At 33.8% G+C, this 20,693-nt stretch overlaps 1 protein-coding gene across 1 annotated transcript in view; it reads right to left on the bottom strand.

Moving 5' to 3' along the window:
- The window catches only part of SEMA3D (semaphorin 3D), a 124,448-nt gene that overhangs the window by 83,010 nt on the left and 20,745 nt on the right, over positions 1-20,693 (bottom strand). The window contains exons 2-3 of the mRNA XM_063100692.1: positions 20,027-20,187; positions 3,442-3,504 (exon numbers count right to left, since the gene is read on the bottom strand). Of these exons, the coding sequence (XP_062956762.1) occupies positions 3,442-3,504; positions 20,027-20,187 (224 nt within the window). The remainder of the gene's footprint in view (positions 1-3,441; positions 3,505-20,026; positions 20,188-20,693) is intronic.

Genomic DNA, 20,693 nt, shown 5'->3' on the forward strand with positions numbered 1-20,693 from the left:
TGCAACATTTTTACAATGAATTCTTTGTTTTATTTTTAGATTTTCTTAAAAGGTTAAAAAAAATTGGGCTGGCCAGTGGCTCACTTGGGAGAGTGTGGTGCTGATAACACCAAGGCCACGGGTTTGGATCCCTATATAGGGATGGCCAGTTAGCTCACTTGGGAGAGCGTGGTGCTGACAACACCAAGTCAAGGGTTAAGATCCCCTTACCAGTCATCTTTAAAAAAAAGAAAGGTTAAAAAAAAAATCAAATAATGTAATCCTCGAACTTTAGAAGTGGAAGATCCTCTAACTCTGTGCTATGAACCTCTTCAGTTAAGCTGATAAAAAGAGCTAAGGCTGCCCTCACCCTGTACTTTCTTTTGCCTGGACTGAGCTGTTTAACCAGTACTTTATAGGCAGGACTAAAGACATTTTTGGTGACTTTCTTTTGAATAACCGTCATCTAAACAGGAGCAAAATACTACCAAATATCTTCCTGTCACCTCTCCCTGTCCCTGGATTAAACTGGGGACTGTGTTCAAGAAAGTGGAATAATTCTCTTTTGTTTCCTTATTCTCCACTGCCTCCCAGCTCCAATTAGCTAACTTTCATTATGGTAAATAATTCACCATTTTGCAGTTATACAGTACCTTTGTGTAAAGGGACAGTCTTTCCAAACACTTGTTAATCCTAAACACACTCTTGGGAAGCAGGCAAAAATTACTAGAGAGGTGGGAAAAGAAAGGGTAATGCCAACGCGAATAAAAGACGTTGATAAAACCACAGACTTGTCTCAGTTTTCTGTTAATCAAAATCTGTGCAATGCTGTTCAAATGAGGATCTACAGTATGGTATACTGAAGAGAAAAATTATTAGAGAGATACAATTTTTAGACCTTACGTGCAGATTTTATAGTGCTATGTAAGAACACAGAACAAGGGGCAAGACCTCTGGATTCAGTTCCTGGCTTCACTATTCATCAAATATGTAATATTGGACAAGTCATTTAACTTTTCTGGCTTTAGTTTTCTCATATGGAAAATAGGGAATAATAATAAAATCTAGCATATAGTGTTATAAGGATTAAATGAGATTATGAATGTAAAGCATTGAAAGCAGTTCCTTGAACACGGTAACTGCTATGAAAGTGTTAGCTATTATTAGTAACTCTACAGTAGTACATTATTTTAAAGAGACAAATTAAAAATGAGGAGACAAAGGCTTGTATTATCCCTAAATGATTCAACATCAAATTTTATGGACTTTAGTAAAAAGAGAAACTCTCCCATGTCACTAATCCTGTGTTAGCAGTAGATGTGCTTTAAGATTAGAGGTAATCACTAGCTCACAAATAGAATCAAATTGGAAGAATATGTTCCATATTCAGAGTCCTCAAGGATACCATCTCCAGAAAAGTTTATCACCATTTGCTTTAACTTAATAAGAGGGGTAATTAAGTTACTATATAACTGGAATTAGTGAACATACTGAAGTGAGAACACTGTCACTGTTTAAACCTTCACTGACTGTTTAACCTTGTGTGTTTCTCTCATCTACATCATGGGAAATTTGACATTAGTTTACTGCAGTAAATTAAAAACACTGTTTTCCTACTTGCCTCATCATTATAAACTCAATATTGGTCAAACACAAAATATGAAATGTCTATGTTGGTTATACCATGCTTCTGTTCATTCAACAAAATAATTTTGAAAACTCTCATAAACAAAGCCTTTTTTCCTTACATGTTCAATATTGGTATTTTTGCAGACCTGGGCACTTGCTCAGTGTTGGGATGTTGAACAGAGTGAAGATATTAGAGCTATGGGAGGAAGAAGAATATATTCTACAATAGTTTAATCTCTTACGTTTCTAGTAAAATAAATGTAAAAGCTGTTTCCCATTACATTTGACACTAACACTCCCTGATGTATTTCTGACATAATACAAAATCAGGCAGAACCACGTTTATTTATTTATTTTTTATTATTTTGTTTTGAAGTCATGTTAGTATGTATGTTATCATTTGAGTAATATCTATATGCCCCTTTAGATGAAAGCTCCATTATGATAGATACCATTTCACACATACCTTTAGGCTCTCTATAAATATTTGTTGAATAAATGAATGAACAAATGAGTGAACTAACCTGTTGTCTCAGATACTTTGTCTTCTAGGCCTCCCCTCAATTCATTAAGCATCTTGTGTCACATTGTTTACTTATATCACATTGAGAATTTTTTAACTGAATTATGCTTTCATATAACACACTATCCATTATTATTAAAAATAGGCATTGCTCAGCTTCACACCCTTGTGTTATTGTTGTTACAGGTAACATTAGAGGATGTTGCAAAAAAGCCTCAGAATCCATGATTCTGCCCAAGGTTTTCATCTTGAGATACATTCAGGATATGATTAATTTTGCTGAAAAAGAGCAATTCTCCCCATCATTGAAGTGTAAGAATTCAGGGCAGAGCACAGAGCATCTGGCACTCAGATGGGGAAAGGAGGCAATCAGAGCCACACACTCTCCAGTCCTTGCAGGAGATAGAACAGCTAACACACTTTGTGGGAGTTTGCAGGACTACTTAGTGCAAAAGCAATCCAGACAGGACCACACCAAAAAAGAATAGTTAGTCATACCTGTCTAAAAGTTTTCTCTCGTCCTTAAGGTATCTTAAATTAAAAGTTTACACTAGGCCCCCCTATTTATCTTTTATAAGTTATTTCATATCATTGTTATTAAGTAAATTTTAGAGTAAATTATTTCTAATTCTTGTGCCGGAATGCTGTGTCATTCATTCTCAACCAATTCTTCTTGTTACCTCTACAATGTCACCATGTGAAAGAATACTACTAAGTGTTTTAAGTTTAATTTCAACTCAAATGAAATGAAATATTAATTGTATGTTAGTGATGCTATAACTGATGGTTTTGTGTACACTTACAAAATACATGTATATAAATTAAAAATATATATTCTTTTTTTTTTTTTTTTTTTTTTTTTTGTCGTTTTTTCGTGACCGGCACTCAGCCAGTGAGTGCACTGGTCAGTCCTATATGGGATCCGAACCCGCGGCGGGAGCGTTGCCGCGCTCCCAGCGCAGCACTCTACCAAGTGCGCCACGGGCTCGGCCAAAACTATATATTCTTAAAAATACAATTTTCTGATGTATTTTTAAATATTTTAATGTGTTTCTAATTTTTTAAAAAAATATTCAGAATTACTACATTAAAAAGTGCAGTATTTCTAAATTTATGAATTTTTGTGAATAATATGATTGCTTTTGGCAAGGTAGAAATATTTTACACCACATTAATCTTTACAAATAATATGCTTGTTTAGTCTTAAAAATAATACATTAATGCCAGTAATTCAATAAAACACAATATAAATATTTACTATCATATTAGTACCAGTTTAACAAAGATAATTTTCAAAGTTTTATACTTACGCTGGCATCTTTTCCAGCTAATTTACATAATTCCACTCGTTCCTTTGCAGCGGGCCAATAAATCTGTAAAACATTTGAAGGTATGTTAGGATCTGAATATCTAAAACACCCTAACACCCTAAATTTCTGATTAGAGAAGTGAATGTGTGAAATTAAAGAATGGATATTAAACATGATTTTAGAGGCAATGTGGGAATTTCAAGATTTAAATATTTTCCAAAGCCACTCTGAAAAGTTTCTAAAAAGAACTGTGTAGGACCTTACATTTTTGTTTGTTCATCTTCCAGTTTCTCTTTTAAGGTATGTAATAATAGATAAATTATGTTCAGTGGGCCATAAGTTCTCATTGTGATATCAACAGAATTTCACATGAGTGTTTGCCTAAATAAAAGGCTCTAAGTACCCTGTTTTTCTGTGTTGACTCAAAGTGATGGTGCATTATAAACATGTACAATGGGGTGATAGGAAAAGCTCGCTGTCACAAGTATAAGTTACCCCTCGAAGCCGAGGATCGATGTGAAATTGTTGACAATATTTAACATACATAGAGCTCAGACACATCTGTCACTCAGCTAAACATTTTATAAGCATTATCTTACTTAAATTTCACAATGACCCAGTAAGATAGCTTTACTTATTCTTCCCTTTTTCAGGTCAGAAATCTTACTCATACAGCTGTTGAACGTGTCGAGGGCCACAAAATTAGTTTGTGACAGAGCCACAATCTGACCCAAAGTCTACTGAACTGAGGGTTTCAACTATTAATATTAAATTTATTTGTGCAAATAATTAAGGTCTAGGGCACCAAATTCTGGTTAGCAACTTTTAATTATGCTCAACAGTCTTAAATTTATTAGAAGGTGGGGTTTTGTTTTTGTTTTTGTTTTTTTAAACAAAATTTAGGAATTCTGTCAGGAGGTTTTTGCAAAATAAAGTTCAAACAGTTAGGTTACTTCATTAGCTTACAGAAAGAATGCTCTCTGTTAAGCCACAGGCAAGAAGAAACAAGAAAAGCAAGCTCTGAGATGCTTATAATGTAAGCTCCAAGAGTTCCTGACAGACTTTTATTGTTTCTCACCAGTGTTAACAGAAAATGTTTTAACGGATGAGGAAAAAAGAAAATATCCTGAGGGAATACCCTGACTTGTTAAACCTGGAATTAACAAAGGATTTAGAAGTCACCAATGTTTATATGATATTATCTTGATAGTAAAATTTTAGGGTTTTATGTCTCTAAATAAAGAACAACAGAGAATAGCACTCAAAGCTCTCATCATAGACAAATACAATAAAACTATTGAGATTTTAAAATGAAGTAAGGTTGTTCATTTAGAGAACATTTTGAGAACCCACAAATTACAATGCAAAGGTGTATACAGGCAGGGTGGCTGAGCCAGCAGTAGGTTCAAGTGGTGAGCCAACCTTGATGTGGTTCACAATAAGGGCCTAAAAATGCTATTTATTCAGAAATGGTTTAAATCATTGCAATTGTACTTTCACACACAATTTGGAATAGTATCCAGTACTCAATATCAATGAACAGCAGCAACACTAATCAGTATGAGTGAATCTTGGCAATTCATTATTAGGTTAAAACAAAAGAACATCTCTCAAAATTACAAAGAGCAGGATCCCCTTAGAATAAAGTTCAAAACAACTAAAATAAGACAGACACATTTGAGGCACATATGTAGATAGATTTAGAAAAATTGTTAACCAAGATGGAAGGAAAAAAAAAAAAAAGGAATGAGTTTGTGGTAAGAAACAGGTTATTTACCAGATCCTAGATTTTGTTCTGAATGATGTGTTTTCAGATGTTTAACACATAATTAAAAACAAGCAATGTAGGTTAATAAGTAGATACATCAGATGGGCCACACATGGACAAATTGATAACAGTCAGTCATGAACCCAGAATCGTGAAGTCCTAAATAAATAAATAATAAAAATAAAACAGTGCAGCTAGCAGGGAATTTGAAAGTATCTTTAAGTTTTTGTCTGTATGTTTGTTTGTGTTTAACCATTGGTAGCCAGAATACTGAACTGAGTGTTTCCTCTCCTTTAAAATAACATCTTATACTTAAGAAGTCTTTGCTCCATATTTGAGCTTATGAGCTCAAGGTATCTTCTCACTTTTTTCTCACTAATTCTATTTTTATTATTATTTTTAATAGTGATAAAATATACATAGCATAAAATTTATCATCTTAACCATTATAACTGTACAATTTAATAATGTTAAGTATATTCACATTGGTATGTAACCAATCTCCAGAACTTTTTTCTCTTGCAAAACTGGAATGGTATAACTTGCTGATTCTTCAATATTTTAATGATTTTTCGAAGGCCAACTTTAAATAATGGAACAGAATACAATACACAGAATACATATCCATGATCTGTCAATTGGTTTAACGTTAGCTCATTGTATTTAATCTCTAGTCTAGATTAATATTTCTTTGAGTCATTTCACTATGTCAGATCCTGTTCTTTCTGTTTTAGATGATGGTCAGATTTAATCACTTTTCAAAAATAAATTTAGGACAAATATGTATAGATTTGTCCAGAGTTACATATCTTATTGTTATTAATACTATAGGGAAAAAAGAAAATATAGAACTTTTTTCATGTTAAGTAAATGAGTCCTGAAGAGAGGAAAGATCATCACAGGGTTTTATTTTTTACATCAAACCAGTGTCTTGGGTGATTGAGTTAAAACAAATTATAAGATAAATGTTGTCTCCAAAACTGAGTTTGAATGTATTCATTGGTGCTTTCCAAAGGAAGGAGTTGTTTAAAGAATGACAAGATGTGGAAACAATCTTTGTATCCTTTTTGAAATATAAGTGAAAGTTTCACAGTTAACACCAAGCAGTTACTGTTCGTTAATCATTTGTTCATTAGACACAAAATTATGAAGCACTTTCTGTATGCCAGGAGAGGCATGGGATTGAGGTGCTCAGATCTGAGTCAGGAGGACAGCACAATAGACAGAGTAACTACATTTTCTTGGGAGATGCAGAGTGAGAAGAATGAAGACACTGTGCCCGGGGAGCACTAAGGAGCACTTCGTGGTAAACAAAGTCTTCATCCCTCCCTAGTTTTGAGCCATTGTTTAAAATTACTTGCTTTTAATCGTTTTATCTCCAATGTAACAGTTTAGTTTTGTTTAGCTTAACAGTTTCAACTCTAATTTTGTTAGAGACTTAACACTAAAATAGCAAAGCATATTTTATTCTCTTTGCAAAGGAATGCTAGTCTCTAAAAGGTGCTTTAAGGGCTCTGTCATACATTTTCAGTTATCGATTATAAGTCATATAACTGTAAATTGAGTTGTATCATCCTAGTTAATGCAACAATAAAACTAATTATGAGCTTAAGAGAATTGGCTTTTTGATTAGCAGGTAAATGTTGTACAAAGGTACACAAGCTCTGAGAATTTGTTGAACTCCAGTAGCCAATTTATATAAATATTCCAATCTTTGTTTACATAACAGATTTTTTCCCAAAAATGTCATCTATCTTCTCATTATTCATCTTTAATACCTTAATGTCTAGAACCTGATGAAAATAGAAATTATCCTTGGATCATTTTTATCATGGCACAGGGATTCTAAGACAGTGTCACAAGAAAATTTTACTTCTTAATATAACATTCAAGTCTTCAAAATAAGGATTTATTGAGATTACATACTGGCTTATTTTGACACAATGCTGTCAAGAATTTAGGAATCGCAAAGAGACTTACTCAGTAACAACAACCTATGAGATATCTGATTATGTTCCAGAATCTAAATATTTACTTAGAAAGAAAAAAAAAATTCATTGTAGTTGTGCCAATATTTAAAAGATGTCATTTTAATTACGATTTATGGTAGGATTTTCTTTTACTTGCCACCTAGTCATTAGAATAAAGGGTTGCTTTTTTAAAAAATATTCCTTTGGATTCCTAATTGATAAAGAATTTTTTAAAACTGAATTTTCCTCAATTCAATCTAAAAACAGAGAGAGACAAAAAAAATTTTTTTAAAACACACTCTTAGACTTATACAGAGTTGGCAAAAATATGTTCAAGTAACAATTCTGTTTTTCAATAATCTTTTGAAGTGACTGACACAAATAATGTGCAATACACACACATATATAAAATAGCATTCCACTAGTTCCATATTTTTCTAGTCTAATTACATGGGGGAGTAGGTGGATGTGGAAGGGGAAAACAGTAAGAGAGAAATTGAGACAGAGAAGGACACACACAGATACATGGAGGGAGAGATAGAGATGTTAACTTTGATTGAGTATAGAATATTATATATCTCACATATAGTCTCAAGTTTCAGCATGGGTCATAGAAAAGCTCAAGAGATGCCTGATATTCTTAGATTATTTTAGTAGACCAGTCAGTACACTTTGAGATTGACCCATTCTTAGACAAAAATCACACCATACACTTGAAAATACAATGTCCCACAATATTTGTAAGAAGTCACTTCTCTTGATCACTAGATAATGTGAACAATTTCAGTGTGGCAATTACGCATATTCTCACTGCTTCATGAATTTATCAGCAATAAAATGCCATATACTTTTTCTTGCACTTTAGTACCTTACACCCACAATATGTAGGTATATTAAAAGTTGCATTTAGTAGCACAAAACAAAGCACATACCCCTGTTTCTAAAAGTTGATGCAGCTGTACTACTCCCTTAAAGTGTTAACCCCAGATATTTTTCTTTCACTTTTCAGAGTCATACCAGAAGCAGAGATGCCACTTGCATAACTGCACTATTTCAACTGTCCCGAAATATTCCCATGGAACACTAGTTCCTAATTAACCTTGTGTGATACAGATTCAGATTTTAAGGCTATAGTTCTGGTGGGAAGTGATCTTTGGGGCCTTAGGGATTTGATATAAACCACTGCAAATATGTAGACAGCTTATTGCTGCTCTCCCCACCCATGTGCAGAAACTTCAGAAATCAAAGGAGATCTTCTCTGTGGATCCAGATGAGCCCAAGAATTCCTCCTGGGTTAATCATCCAGGGTGTAACTACAAATGAGCCACTATAAACAATTATGGCTTGTAAATTGGTTTTAATTTGAGTGTTAATTCTTATAGATCTAGTTGACAACAGAAAATACAAGTAAATAAATATATAAAATTTTTTCACTTGGAAGTGATCATTTATGGGTAAACATTGCAAAATGACTATGTCTGATAAACCAGTTCCCATATTCTATAATTTACTGATTTAACTATGTTAGTATGTTTATATTGCCTTGGTAATAGTCCCTAATTGATCATTTCCAAAGAATTAATATTTTCATACTATACTTGGAAGACTCAAATACTAACCTCTAAAAATATATATGTACGCCTATTTTTCTACTAAAGTTATAGAATATAGATTACCAATATGAAAATAAATCATTCTAATAAAATGAAAATTCTCTTCAGTGCCTCCTTACATGTGCTTGTGCCATAGAGTTATATTTTAAACATAATTTAAAAGGAATTTAGTAATAATTTTCTCATAAAAATACAGAGAAAACTGCATGAATTTAAAAATACAACCTGTGATGTACTTATTTTATATTGACTTTAGTTGCTTTTGTCTATCCAAAATCAAAAATTTTTACTTCACTTTGGAGAAAAAAGTAGGAGGAACTCAAAAAAACCCAAACAAACAAACAAAAAAAAACTACATCGTCCCTAACAATTATTGTTTCATTCATAATTTATATAATTCATTAACAAGTATCATTTAGTAAAGTGAAAATGTCAGGCAATGTATTTTTAATTATTTAATATTAGGCAACTTACAGAAACATTCAAATAATGATAAGGCCTTATAACATCCGAAGGAAATTCTAATTATATCTGTTCTTCGTTTCATCTTTGGAGAAGCAATTTAATTGACTCAAGTCAGCAAGTGGAAGGTCAGTCAAACACCCTTTGTCCTAATTCAGAGATACTAAAACACTGAATGGGACACACAAGAGGAAGTTGCAACTTGTTCAAAAAACCTAATTAAAGACAAAAATTCAGAACCTAGAGATAGTGGCAATCTCTATCAAACAACAGGATACAAGTTTTTGAATGGTTGTAAAAAAGTTGGAAAAATGTTGCTCTAAATGCCACATGGTACAAGGATTTCAACAATTAAGAGAACAATGATTGCTCTGGGCTCCAAGGACAGGTAGGAGGCAGGAGATCTGAGCTCGAAAAAGGACGTATTAAAAACTAAGGACAGGAGTACCACAGGTAAAGCTTGCATAATGAAACTGGCCTAGGCAGAAATTGTTACAGATGGGAAGTTTAATTCTCTGTTTGGTTTTTTTTATTATTTTATTTTTATTTTATTTTTTTCTGATTTACATATAAGTGCAGGGTTACAAGTTTTCCAAGAAAATATCCTTCAATACAGAAGATGGAGTTCCAGGCATAGAGTCTAAAGTGCGCTTTCCCCTAGTCTGCCCATGATGCATCCTTCATAAAGCCTTGGGTGACAACTGTCTCCCCTTTCCTTTTTCTGAACTCGGCTCAAAATCCTCCTTTGCCTTTTAGCTTTCTTTCACCAACCATCTCTTTGATTCCATGTGTGATTATCATATCCACCTGGCACTTTTTTTTTTTTTTTTTTGCAAGTAAATTTAGTTTGGTACTTTCTCTAGGTGTAAAGTTCAATGAAATGCAGTGAAATTAGAAGACACGAGTCTGAATCCCTACTTCACCACTCTTTGGCACATTATTTTAGGTAGCTGTAGGTCTCCATAGCCCAGCCTCAAAGCATGGATCTCTACCAAGTTAATACCAATTTGAGCAAAATTTACGGTTAACATTTAATGAACTCTTGCTGTATGCCAGATAATGCTACTATTCAAAAATTATCTCATTATTAACCTCCAGATAGAGCATCTTTTACCCTAAATACATCTGACCTCCTCTAGATAATCCCCTTATAAATAGGTGTCAGTTTTAATATCATCTCCCCAGAAAGGCCTTCTCTGATCTGAAGTAGTTTCCCAGAAACACAACCACACTTTTTAAAATAACATTTGACAAGAATTAATATTTTATGTGTTTCCTTTTTTCCTCTCCATCCACCCCCTCCCCCCAAAATTAGAGGCACCATGAGAACAGAGGCCTAACCTGTTTTATTCTCCACTGTATTCCCAGCATCTAGAAGGGTGGTAGGAATATAAAAGCTTAATAAATAAGTATTTCATGAAAGAGAGAGAAATGCTAATGTACCATACAAGTTAAAATAAATTTCAAGAAATCCACAAATGGATTGGTAATTTTGAATTTGTGGTCCAATTGCTCTTATGGCTGGATTTGAAACCTTTGTAAGGAATGCTGCTCATAGCTTCCATTATAGTCTTAAAGAAGACTATGACTCATTGAAATTTAGTGACCAGTGATCTGCAGTGTCAAGGGGCATTGCTGCTTCTTCCTACTCTCTTTATCACCTGGTCCACACATAGTAATGCACACATAGTAAGTACTTAATAATTGCGTGTTGGAAAGGGACCTGCAGAGTTTCCCTTAGAACTGCAGACAGAGAAGGAGCCTTGTTGGAAGTTTGGCAGGAGTGTGAGCAGTCTGATAACATCCTGACAATACACTACAGTGACCAGATGGGACCTGCACATCAGCACCCAGGCTGGGGAGCCAGCACATCCATGAACGAGTTGATTGTTCTGCCTCTGTGGTTACTAGCCAACATGTGCTCGGCAGGCAATAGGAACAGATTAATCACCATGAAACTAAGCAGGGTGCCTAAGACCAAAGTTAATTTATTGGGATATCCACATGGTTTCCCAGTGTTCATATTTTATTAATTTCAAGTATTATACATGATTTAAAAAGATGGCAATTTTCTTTGATCAGTAATTGATTTTAAGTGAGAAGATTATTTGCTCTGATTTTTTCCCCTCAATAACAGATTGTAGGGTACAGCTTTAGACAGAAATGTCTTTTTCAGCCATAGAGGAAGTTAATAGAACTGGAGTCAGAAGGTCATTCTGGTTTATAAAAGAATTTCTGCTTATACTCAATATAAAATAAGCAAGTGCAGAATCCTCATGTATGAAAACCCTCTTGTTTTAGACTTCCTTAAAGAAAGAGAAATAACAAAATCCTTTTTATGTTAGGCAGAGAAGAATGTTTAAATATTCCACTGAAAATTATTACGTTTAAAATTACAAACTATTTAGCTTAGTTATTTTTGTAATATAAGTGCTCAAAAATAAGAGAATAGTTTGATGAATTTCAAGTAATTGAGTCATTTTTATAATTACACACCCCATTTTCACGTTAAATAAGGAGAAAAATAACACAAAAATTACATTACCATTGCTAGATGGAAAAAAAAAATCTGTCGCATATGTAAACCTGGAATTACTTTACATTTTGATAAAAAATTTAAAAAGTCAATCCTCTTCAAGTGTCCAAGTTGGATTAAGTTTTATCCAATGTTTCTTTTTAAACATATTTTTTTTTTTTTGGCGACTGGCCATTGTGTGGATCTGAACCTTGACCTTGGTGTTATAACATTGCACTCTGACCAACTAAGCTAACCAGCAAGCCCCCTTTTAAATAATTCTGATGACCTTCTGGCTTAATAACCAAATAACCAAAAGAGTAAAGTTCTTAAATAAATGTTCCTTAAAAAGGTTTGCTGAAGATGGCGGTATACAGGCTGACTTGTATAACCAAAAGAGTAAATAACCAAAAGAGTAAAGTTCGTAAATAAACGTGGAGACCTAAATCTTATTTTAGCAAGGTGAAATGAAATAGTCTCAAGTTATTCCATAAAAATATGAAGTTGCCTTAGGTAGGCCATGCAATTTGCATATTGTTTTCATATATTATTTTCTCATTTGTAAACCTATACAAAAACTTCCTTTTTATCCAGAATCATATTTAGTATTTTTTACATTAAACAGTTTTTCAAAAGTTAAAAAGTATTTTTACATCAAAAATAAATGTAAATTGTTTCAGACAGAAATGTTTAAGTATTATACTTATTTCACCTTCAGTACTATAAGTAGAAGGTTTAACTGACAGGCTTTTGTTGAGGCCTAGTTAAAGAAGATCTTCACTTTTGATTCTTAATATAGCAATTCTTTGAACACTTTATATATGACATTTAATGTTCACACATATCAGTTTCAAGAGAAAGTATCTTTAAATTAATTGAATAAAAAATAAACACGATTGAGTGTTATCTCAAAATAAAAGTAAACTATTTAAAAATATATATTTATATATATTTATACACACACACACACACACACACACACACACACACACACACACACACACATATAGGCAGCTGGCTGGTATGGATATCTGAACCCTTGACCTTGGTGTTATAACATGGCACTCTAATCAACTGAGCTAACTGGCCAGCCCTGAAAATACATTTTGAAGATTATTTAAAAATGGGTCAATGTTGATAAGAACAGATACTACACTTATCTTAGCCAGAAGGCAATATTTTTTCGAGATCTTATTTTATAGCTTTGATAGGATAGCATGATGTTAAAAGAGATGTTTTACCCAAGGCAAAAAATGAGGTGCTACCTCAAGATGCAAAAGCTTTCAAAGTAGGTGGCCAAGAATGACTTAGACTATTTTACCCATGTCAAAGCTATAAAATAGAAACCGGAGATTTGAAATTTCTTTCCTTCCCCTTGAGAAAGATATTTCTTCTGAGATAGTTGTATCATAAGTCCTACAACCCCCAGGAGTGAAGAGCAGGGGCCAGAGAAGGGGGTTTGATGTAACCTCAAGAAGCACTTGCTATTGAACATGCTTTTTGTGACCGGTAAGGGGATAGTAACCCTTGGCTTGGTGTCGCCCGCACCACGCTCAGCCAGTGAGCGCACTGGCCATCCCTATATAGGACCTGAACCTGTGGCCTCGGCACTCCCAGTGCCCCTGTGCTCCCAGTGCTGCACTCTTCCGAGTGAGCCATGGGGTTGGCCCATTGAACATGCTTTTGTGGGACATTGTGGACTGAATTCTAAAGGGGAAAGAGGGACAAGCTGCAATGAAAAACATGGCTAAATTAGCTGCAATGAAAAACATGGCTAAATTAGTGTCATAGTATTCCACAGCATGTCCAGAAAAAGCACGTAATGGCTTTCCATGGAACAGATGCGAGCCATGCTCAAAAATGGGATGTCACGAAGTGAACTGTGGTCCTCCCATTCAAGAGGGTTGATTGAAAAGACTCCAGAAGCGAACACTTGGTGACACTGAATCTGTCTCAGGATAAAGAATGAAGACATACCTGCCAGGGGCGAAATGCAGTCACCCTTATTCCAGAGAACTGTAAGGAAAAGAACTCCAGAAAGGGGGGATTCCAAAAACTCACAAAGGCATCTATTCCAGAAAAGTCAACTTTAAACATCTGACAAGGCCAGAAAGTCAAGAAGTGATGTCCCTCTGACAATGCCAGTAAATGTTTCTCTGAACCTCTTTCTACTCTTTCTTTTTCCTCCTGATTTGACTCTGGAGGGGTTTACAATGTGGTTATCAAGCTTGGGGAGGAGGACTGCTCGGTGGGGGCCACAGAGAAGACTCTGAACATCTCCCCACTGCCGGCGCCTCCCTCACACGGCAGGCCCAAGCGGGGACAGGCAGAGGAAGCGGAGTGCAATTGTAAATGAAGTTGGGAGTTTTCTGACATTAGATTGGACCTTTTAATTTCTAGATAACAATTGTCTGTACTACCTCGAGTGGCCTCGAGAGCTATGGGGCTAGCTGGAGTTATTGACCAGGCCCGGGAGAAGAACTAGCCCCACAGAGCTAGACAGGGATTTCAGAAGGAAAAATAATGTTGTCTTATACTGACATGGGCTGACATATCAGTAACTGTCAGATTAGCAGGTAAAATAAATAATAATTGTGGTTTCAGAGTAAGCTTACTTCTTATTAGACTACTTACCTGCTGCTAGAGCCCACCTTAAAAAAAAAATAGAAAGAAAGAAAAAATAAAGAAAATCAAGAAACAAATGCTTGAGTAATATGGATACAAAAGCAGTAGTCAGTTTAATAAATCATTGTTTTTGTGACCTGTGCTTGCATCATGATTTAGAGACTTATTCTACCCATGCAAGTTTGAACTTCTTCCAAAATAAGTAACATTTTCAGATGGAAGGATCCCAACAATTCATTAAATCAGAAGTCTAACTAAGAAACATAACCAAACAGAGTAGTGGATTGTTTTGTTTTTTTTTTTCCACTATCAACTATGACTCCATTTAAAAAAAGACTGAGAAAGAGGAAGAGGGAGGCTTTCAGCTTGTATATATTAGTCCTGAAGTTTATATGGAGAGAGCTCTGGATTTTACGTGAATTATTGCTAGGACTACTTAAGGCTAGTTGAGGTAGAGAATGTTCACTTGCAGTCAAAATGACAGATATAATATAGTTTAGAATCATTTGTTTAGAAAACATAGGTCCTTAAACCATATTGAACTAATGTCAAACATTTTTATTATTATAATGTGTACACAGAACAGGTTTCTAATGCATCACTTATAAATGAATGATAAATGAATGTAAATGTCCATCAACAGTTGACCACCTTTCTCAAGGACTATTAAAGTTCTTTTACATACTTCCTCTGACTTGAGAGATAGGGTAGGAAGTTAAAGGCTCGGGTAGAAAAATCCACCTCCCTTAGCTTAAACTCTGAGAGAGCTACACACAGAAGAAAGAATAAACTTTCTTCTGCTCCATTTCTCAAACATGTTTTTACCCATCCTAATTGAACAGCAAAATAACAATAAGCCCCAAGTTCCAAATTCAAATGTAAACCATTTAAAAAACCAGTAAACACTAATCCAAATTCTGCTCATGTATCTTGAACTAGTTCAAATCCATGCACAATATGTGATTTTTTCCCCATCCCCAATTCCTATGATATGTGATATGTCTCATTGTTTTGGACATTTAAACATTTTCTGACTTGTCTTGTAACTACGTTATGCTTTGTCTGTCTTACTAGGGTATGAGCAATGACAAGACCTAAGTTTTATATTCTATTACAACATTCTTACTGCCAACAGTAGACAATGGACATTTGTTGAAAGAAAAGAAAAAAATAAAAAATTTAGTCACTAAAAAATTATCCCAAATAGTTTCAAGCTTAAAGACTGACAAAACCAAATCAATAAAAGTAGCATTTTAAATATATAATTCTGCTAAGAAATATATACAATGACACTTGTCATATTTAGTTATTTGAGTTTTTAAAATGTTTTCTGTCCATGAAATATTTAGTAGACAATGCTAAATGCTATTACTACAGAATAATGATATATTCTTTAATTCTTTGACCTAAATTATAATCTACTCCTTTCCAGCAATGTCTCTCCTTAAAACAGTTACAATATTAAAGGGAGAAAACTTAAATAATATCACCAAAATTGAAGAGATCTGCGGCAGACCAGATTTCATAAAGCTTAGATTAAATTAAGAAACAGAGAGAACTTTTACAGAGGCAAATGAACTTTTATATAAGCAAGGGAAGTATTGGTGAAGGTTAGCAAATTTTTCAATTTTTACCATGCAGGGTGGGAAAAAAAATACATTATTTCAAAGATTTTTTTAAAAATACATTATTTCAAAGATTTTTACTGACAATAAATACTTTTCAAAGCTATCTCCTGAAAGAAAAATAAATTCTTCCAGAAAATTTCCTTGTAGAACTAGAAAATCTTTATACTTCTTCATGACTGGCTGAGAAAACTTTTATGTTTGCCTAGGGCTACCATGTTAAAGTGAAAAAGCCAGGCCTCTAAGTAAATTACTTTTCTAGGAAAGCTTGTTTTCTACTCCCTTCCTGTATGTGTAGCGATCAATGTGATTGGTTCCTGAACACTCCTTTCACTTGAGATGATTTATATAAACAAATCCCCTTGCAAGTTTGGGAATTGGAATTGATGAATTTCTGGCCAATGAGATGTAAAGGAAGATTCTGCAAAAGTTTTCCTTGCTCCTAAGAAAGAGACATACATAAAAAGTGATGATCTTTTTCCCCTATTCATTTCCTGGTTATGTGACATTAAAACTGTTGCAGCCATCTTGCTACCAACCTAAGGATAATGCCAACAATAAGACTGGCAGACAGAGACAGAAAGAACTAAGTCCTTGATAACATCGTTAAGCAGATGATATTACCATCTCTGGAGCCACCCAGACTCTGGACATTATTCCTATTATATGATATAATATTTTTATTTTTTATATTTTTTACCAGTCCAAGGTAGGTGTATTTTATTCTAAGCTAACACCATGCCAATTGATAAGAGTAATATATATGTTACTTCAATTGAGTATTTCCCACAGATTTTTTTCTTTTATAAAAATTTCCCAGGGGAGAAAATTCCCAACCAGTCACTCATAACTCAATTATGTGTTGTCGATTGCTCTAACTCTAAAGAGTACAAAGGACATCCTTCAGCCCCTCAGAGTCCCAACATGTGTGGTTTCCTCCACAGAGGAGTTTGGATCTTTGCCGAGGGGCACTGAGCCAATGCAAACCACATAGGTCTAAACACTGCTAAAGTACTACATCTTGACACTTACTAGCTACTGTGGAGTACCTTTTAACACTGGAGTGATTTATAGAAATTGGAATGGTAGGTACCTATATAAACATAAATTGTTACCATTGCGTACATAACCCCCTAATGAATTATACATTTTATAGAAATATAAAGAAGTATCAGTTGTGTAGAAAATCTCTAATTTTATAATGTATTCAAATAGCCATTTACTTCAATAACATCATAAGAGAAATTGATATTTCATAAACATTTACTTTATTAAATATTAGCACATTCCAGGCATGGAATATGGCCAAAGAGAGTTTGCTTAAAATAGTCACAGAAGAAAGTTCTACTATCAGAATGTATTTTAAGCAATGATCTAATACACTGACTTCAGATAAATAGACTTTTCCCCAATCCCTGAAGGCAGAGAACAGAACAAGAACAAATTACTTTAAAAGTATGAATTGCTTTTGGTTATACTAAAACGGACCTATTTGAAAAAATGCCTTTTAAACTATGTAGCATCTCTTAAAGCAAAACTGCAAAGCTAACTAAGACTTTTCTTTGGCCTCTTTCATAAAAAGTGTCATCCCTTCTTAGACCTTTACTGCCAATTGAGATATTACTTGATACCATCAATCAGCTCTTCTAGGAGTATCAGTTCTCTAAAAATAAATTACTAAAGAAAAAAATTCAGCCTTAAGAAAAAATGGAATGAAGCTATAATGTCAGAATGGAGGGTTTCAAATTCTAGCACACTATCAACTGCTAATTTTACCTTACTATAATCTATATCCAGGCTACAGGATAACTTTTATTTATTTATTTATTTATTTAGCAAAAGATAATCTTAAGAGTTTCTAGGTGTGTTTCTATGAACAGAAGTCAAAAACAACTATGGCAATATTTTAGACCTCGTTTTTTCTTCTAGGAACATAGATTTTCATTCAAAGATTTTTTTTTTAATCAATTCTGAGCATTCATAAGAAATAACTCTTTTTCCTTCAATAGACTTCAAAAATTTGCAGAAGACCTACTTAAAAATCAAATGATTATAAAGCAAAAGACATCGTTTGAATGCAGGAATTAATTAAGCAATATTAACGTATATGCACACTAAAGTCCTAAGAACATATAATTCTCCAATAACTGAGCAATGGATATTTAGTTATAAAAAGCACCTCACAATTAGAGGGTTAAGTTAAAGTGGGCATTGTAAATAAATGCTATATGAAGTTTCAAGGTCCAAGGTCCTAGGATGACCTAGGAGTATTGGATTTGATTATATGGAAGGCCTAGAGCATGTTGAAAAAATAAGGCTATGCAAGTGTCATTATATCGAGGATAACTGTTTGCAGAGGCTTAGTCAACTTGAAAAATTACAAAAAAGCATATTGGAAATGGAAATAATTTCCTGTGGGAATGTCACAGACAAAGGCATCATTGCTTTGTGTCATTTAAGAAATCTCAAGTATTTGTTGTTAAGAGATCTTCCTGGAATAAAAGAAAAAGAAAACCTTGTCCAGACCTTTAAGACAGCACTGCCTTCTCTGGAACTGAAATTACACTTGAAGTAAAATGATAGTAATGTGTCTTATTTCAGCATTAAGGATCATTTGAAATTGTTGACCCTAAGCATCAACAAATATAATCATCAACAGAACTATAAGGATGTCATATCATTTTAGAGATGGAGAGTCCATCATATACAGAAAATAAATATTCAGATGTGACTCACTAAAAAAAAAAAAAAAACAACAACAAAAAAAAAAAAAAACTCTTTTTTGAGTGGGACAAACTTATATTGGGAACTACTGACCTGAAATCTTGCAATATCTCCTAATTTTTTTTTTTTTTGCAAAGCTTCTGAAAAAAAGGTAAAAACAAATAAACAAACAAACAAAACCCCCCAAACAATCAATCGAATAGCCTCATAGAAGCAGAATAGGTCATCTATTATGACTTATTTATTTTATTTTATTTTTTGCAGCTGGCCAGTACAGGGATCTGAACCTTTGACCTTGGTGTTATAACACCGTGCTCTAACCAACTGAGCTAACCAGCCAGCCCTATATATTATGTCTTCTTTTTTTTTTTTTTTTTTTTTTTTTTTGTCGTTTTTTTGTGACCGGCACTCAGCCAGTGAGTGCACCGGTCAGTCCTATATAGGATCCGAACCCGCGGCGGGAGCGTCGCCGCGCTCCCAGCGCAGCACTCTACCAAGTGCGCCACGGGCTCGGCCCTATATTATGTCTTCTGATCAATTATTTAATCCCTACCAGTCTTGGTATTCATCTCTGCTTGCACAGATATTAATATTTGCTAAAGTACTAGCTAATAATAATTGATAAGGCCTACAGTGTAGCACCCTTTCCTCTGGGTTTCACACTGCTAGTTGGTACGGTGAGATACAAGAGCAATTGCCTTTTGGACTTTCAATACCTAGTGTATATTCCTTTTTTAGTGCTAAGATTGTCCTTAATGAGTCCATAGTTGGGACATTAATCTTCAATAGCTGAGAATGATTGGGCCATTGGAGGAACCTGTTCAGATGTAAAATAATAGTATGGAGAAAACAGTATGGTGTTAAAATGCTACCATAGCCACACTATGAATTGCAGATATGCTTATTTGTTTACTGAAAGTTAATAAAAACTTAATTTTACAATTGCTATAGATATAAATGTTCATTCTTGGTGAATAACCAACTCACTTGCCATTTCTTCAATCCAAAACTTGGCTTTTCTACTGTACAGCCTAGTACACATTTACTAATTTTGATGCCTTTTATTCATATTTTCAGAGGTTTTAGTATTATACTCATTCACTCTTAATAAAGAACATGTATATGTACTTACATCCATAAAAATCCAAAATGCACATCAGAGGCAATATGTTTTTTTTGAATGTAAGTGACCTACTGCATTTGACATTGAGTCACTTAAAACAGAAGAGGAGCACAGATAAAAGTAAATAAACTCAATCAGTTATTTATATAAATAAACCAACCTTTTTAAAATTTTTGTTTAAGTCAACCAGACTGAGCAGGAAGATGTGGTCCTTGGCTCCCAGGAGCAGCCAGCCCCTCTCCTCATCTAACAGAAGAGTTTGGAAATCCAGTCCTTCTGATGAACCCAGAAAGGGAATACAGCTATTTGAAATCAGCAAGTCTATGGAAAAGTAAAAGAAGGAAAGAAAGAAAAACTTCTTATTAAGCAAAATATTTACTTGTCTCAATAAACATATTGTCACACTTTGTAAATGAATATATAATTTTGTGAAAGCTCCAATTTAGATACATGCAAACAACTAGAGTTTTCAACACATACTGGTTTAGAAATAGATGCAATGCATTATACTTGCAACTTATTAACACAACATTTATTTTATGTATAAAAACATGTTATTAAAATAAATATAAAACATGTAAATACAAAAAAAATTGAGTGAAAAATATTTCACAACCCAGTGTTCACAATTTTAAATTATAATTTAAAGCATCTTCCTATAGTAATATTTGGAAACTGATAAAATTAATCAATATATGCAAAGTAAGCATCAAAGAATATCATAAATCTCATAGCATTTCTTCCTCTCCTACTTTTTTTTAATAGACTATTTTTTTAGAGCAGTTTCAGGTTCACTGCAAAATTGAGAGGAAGATACAGAGATATAT

Source organism: Cynocephalus volans, chromosome 6, assembly GCF_027409185.1.
Source record: "Cynocephalus volans isolate mCynVol1 chromosome 6, mCynVol1.pri, whole genome shotgun sequence".
In the NCBI taxonomy this organism is placed as follows: domain Eukaryota; kingdom Metazoa; phylum Chordata; class Mammalia; order Dermoptera; family Cynocephalidae; genus Cynocephalus; species Cynocephalus volans.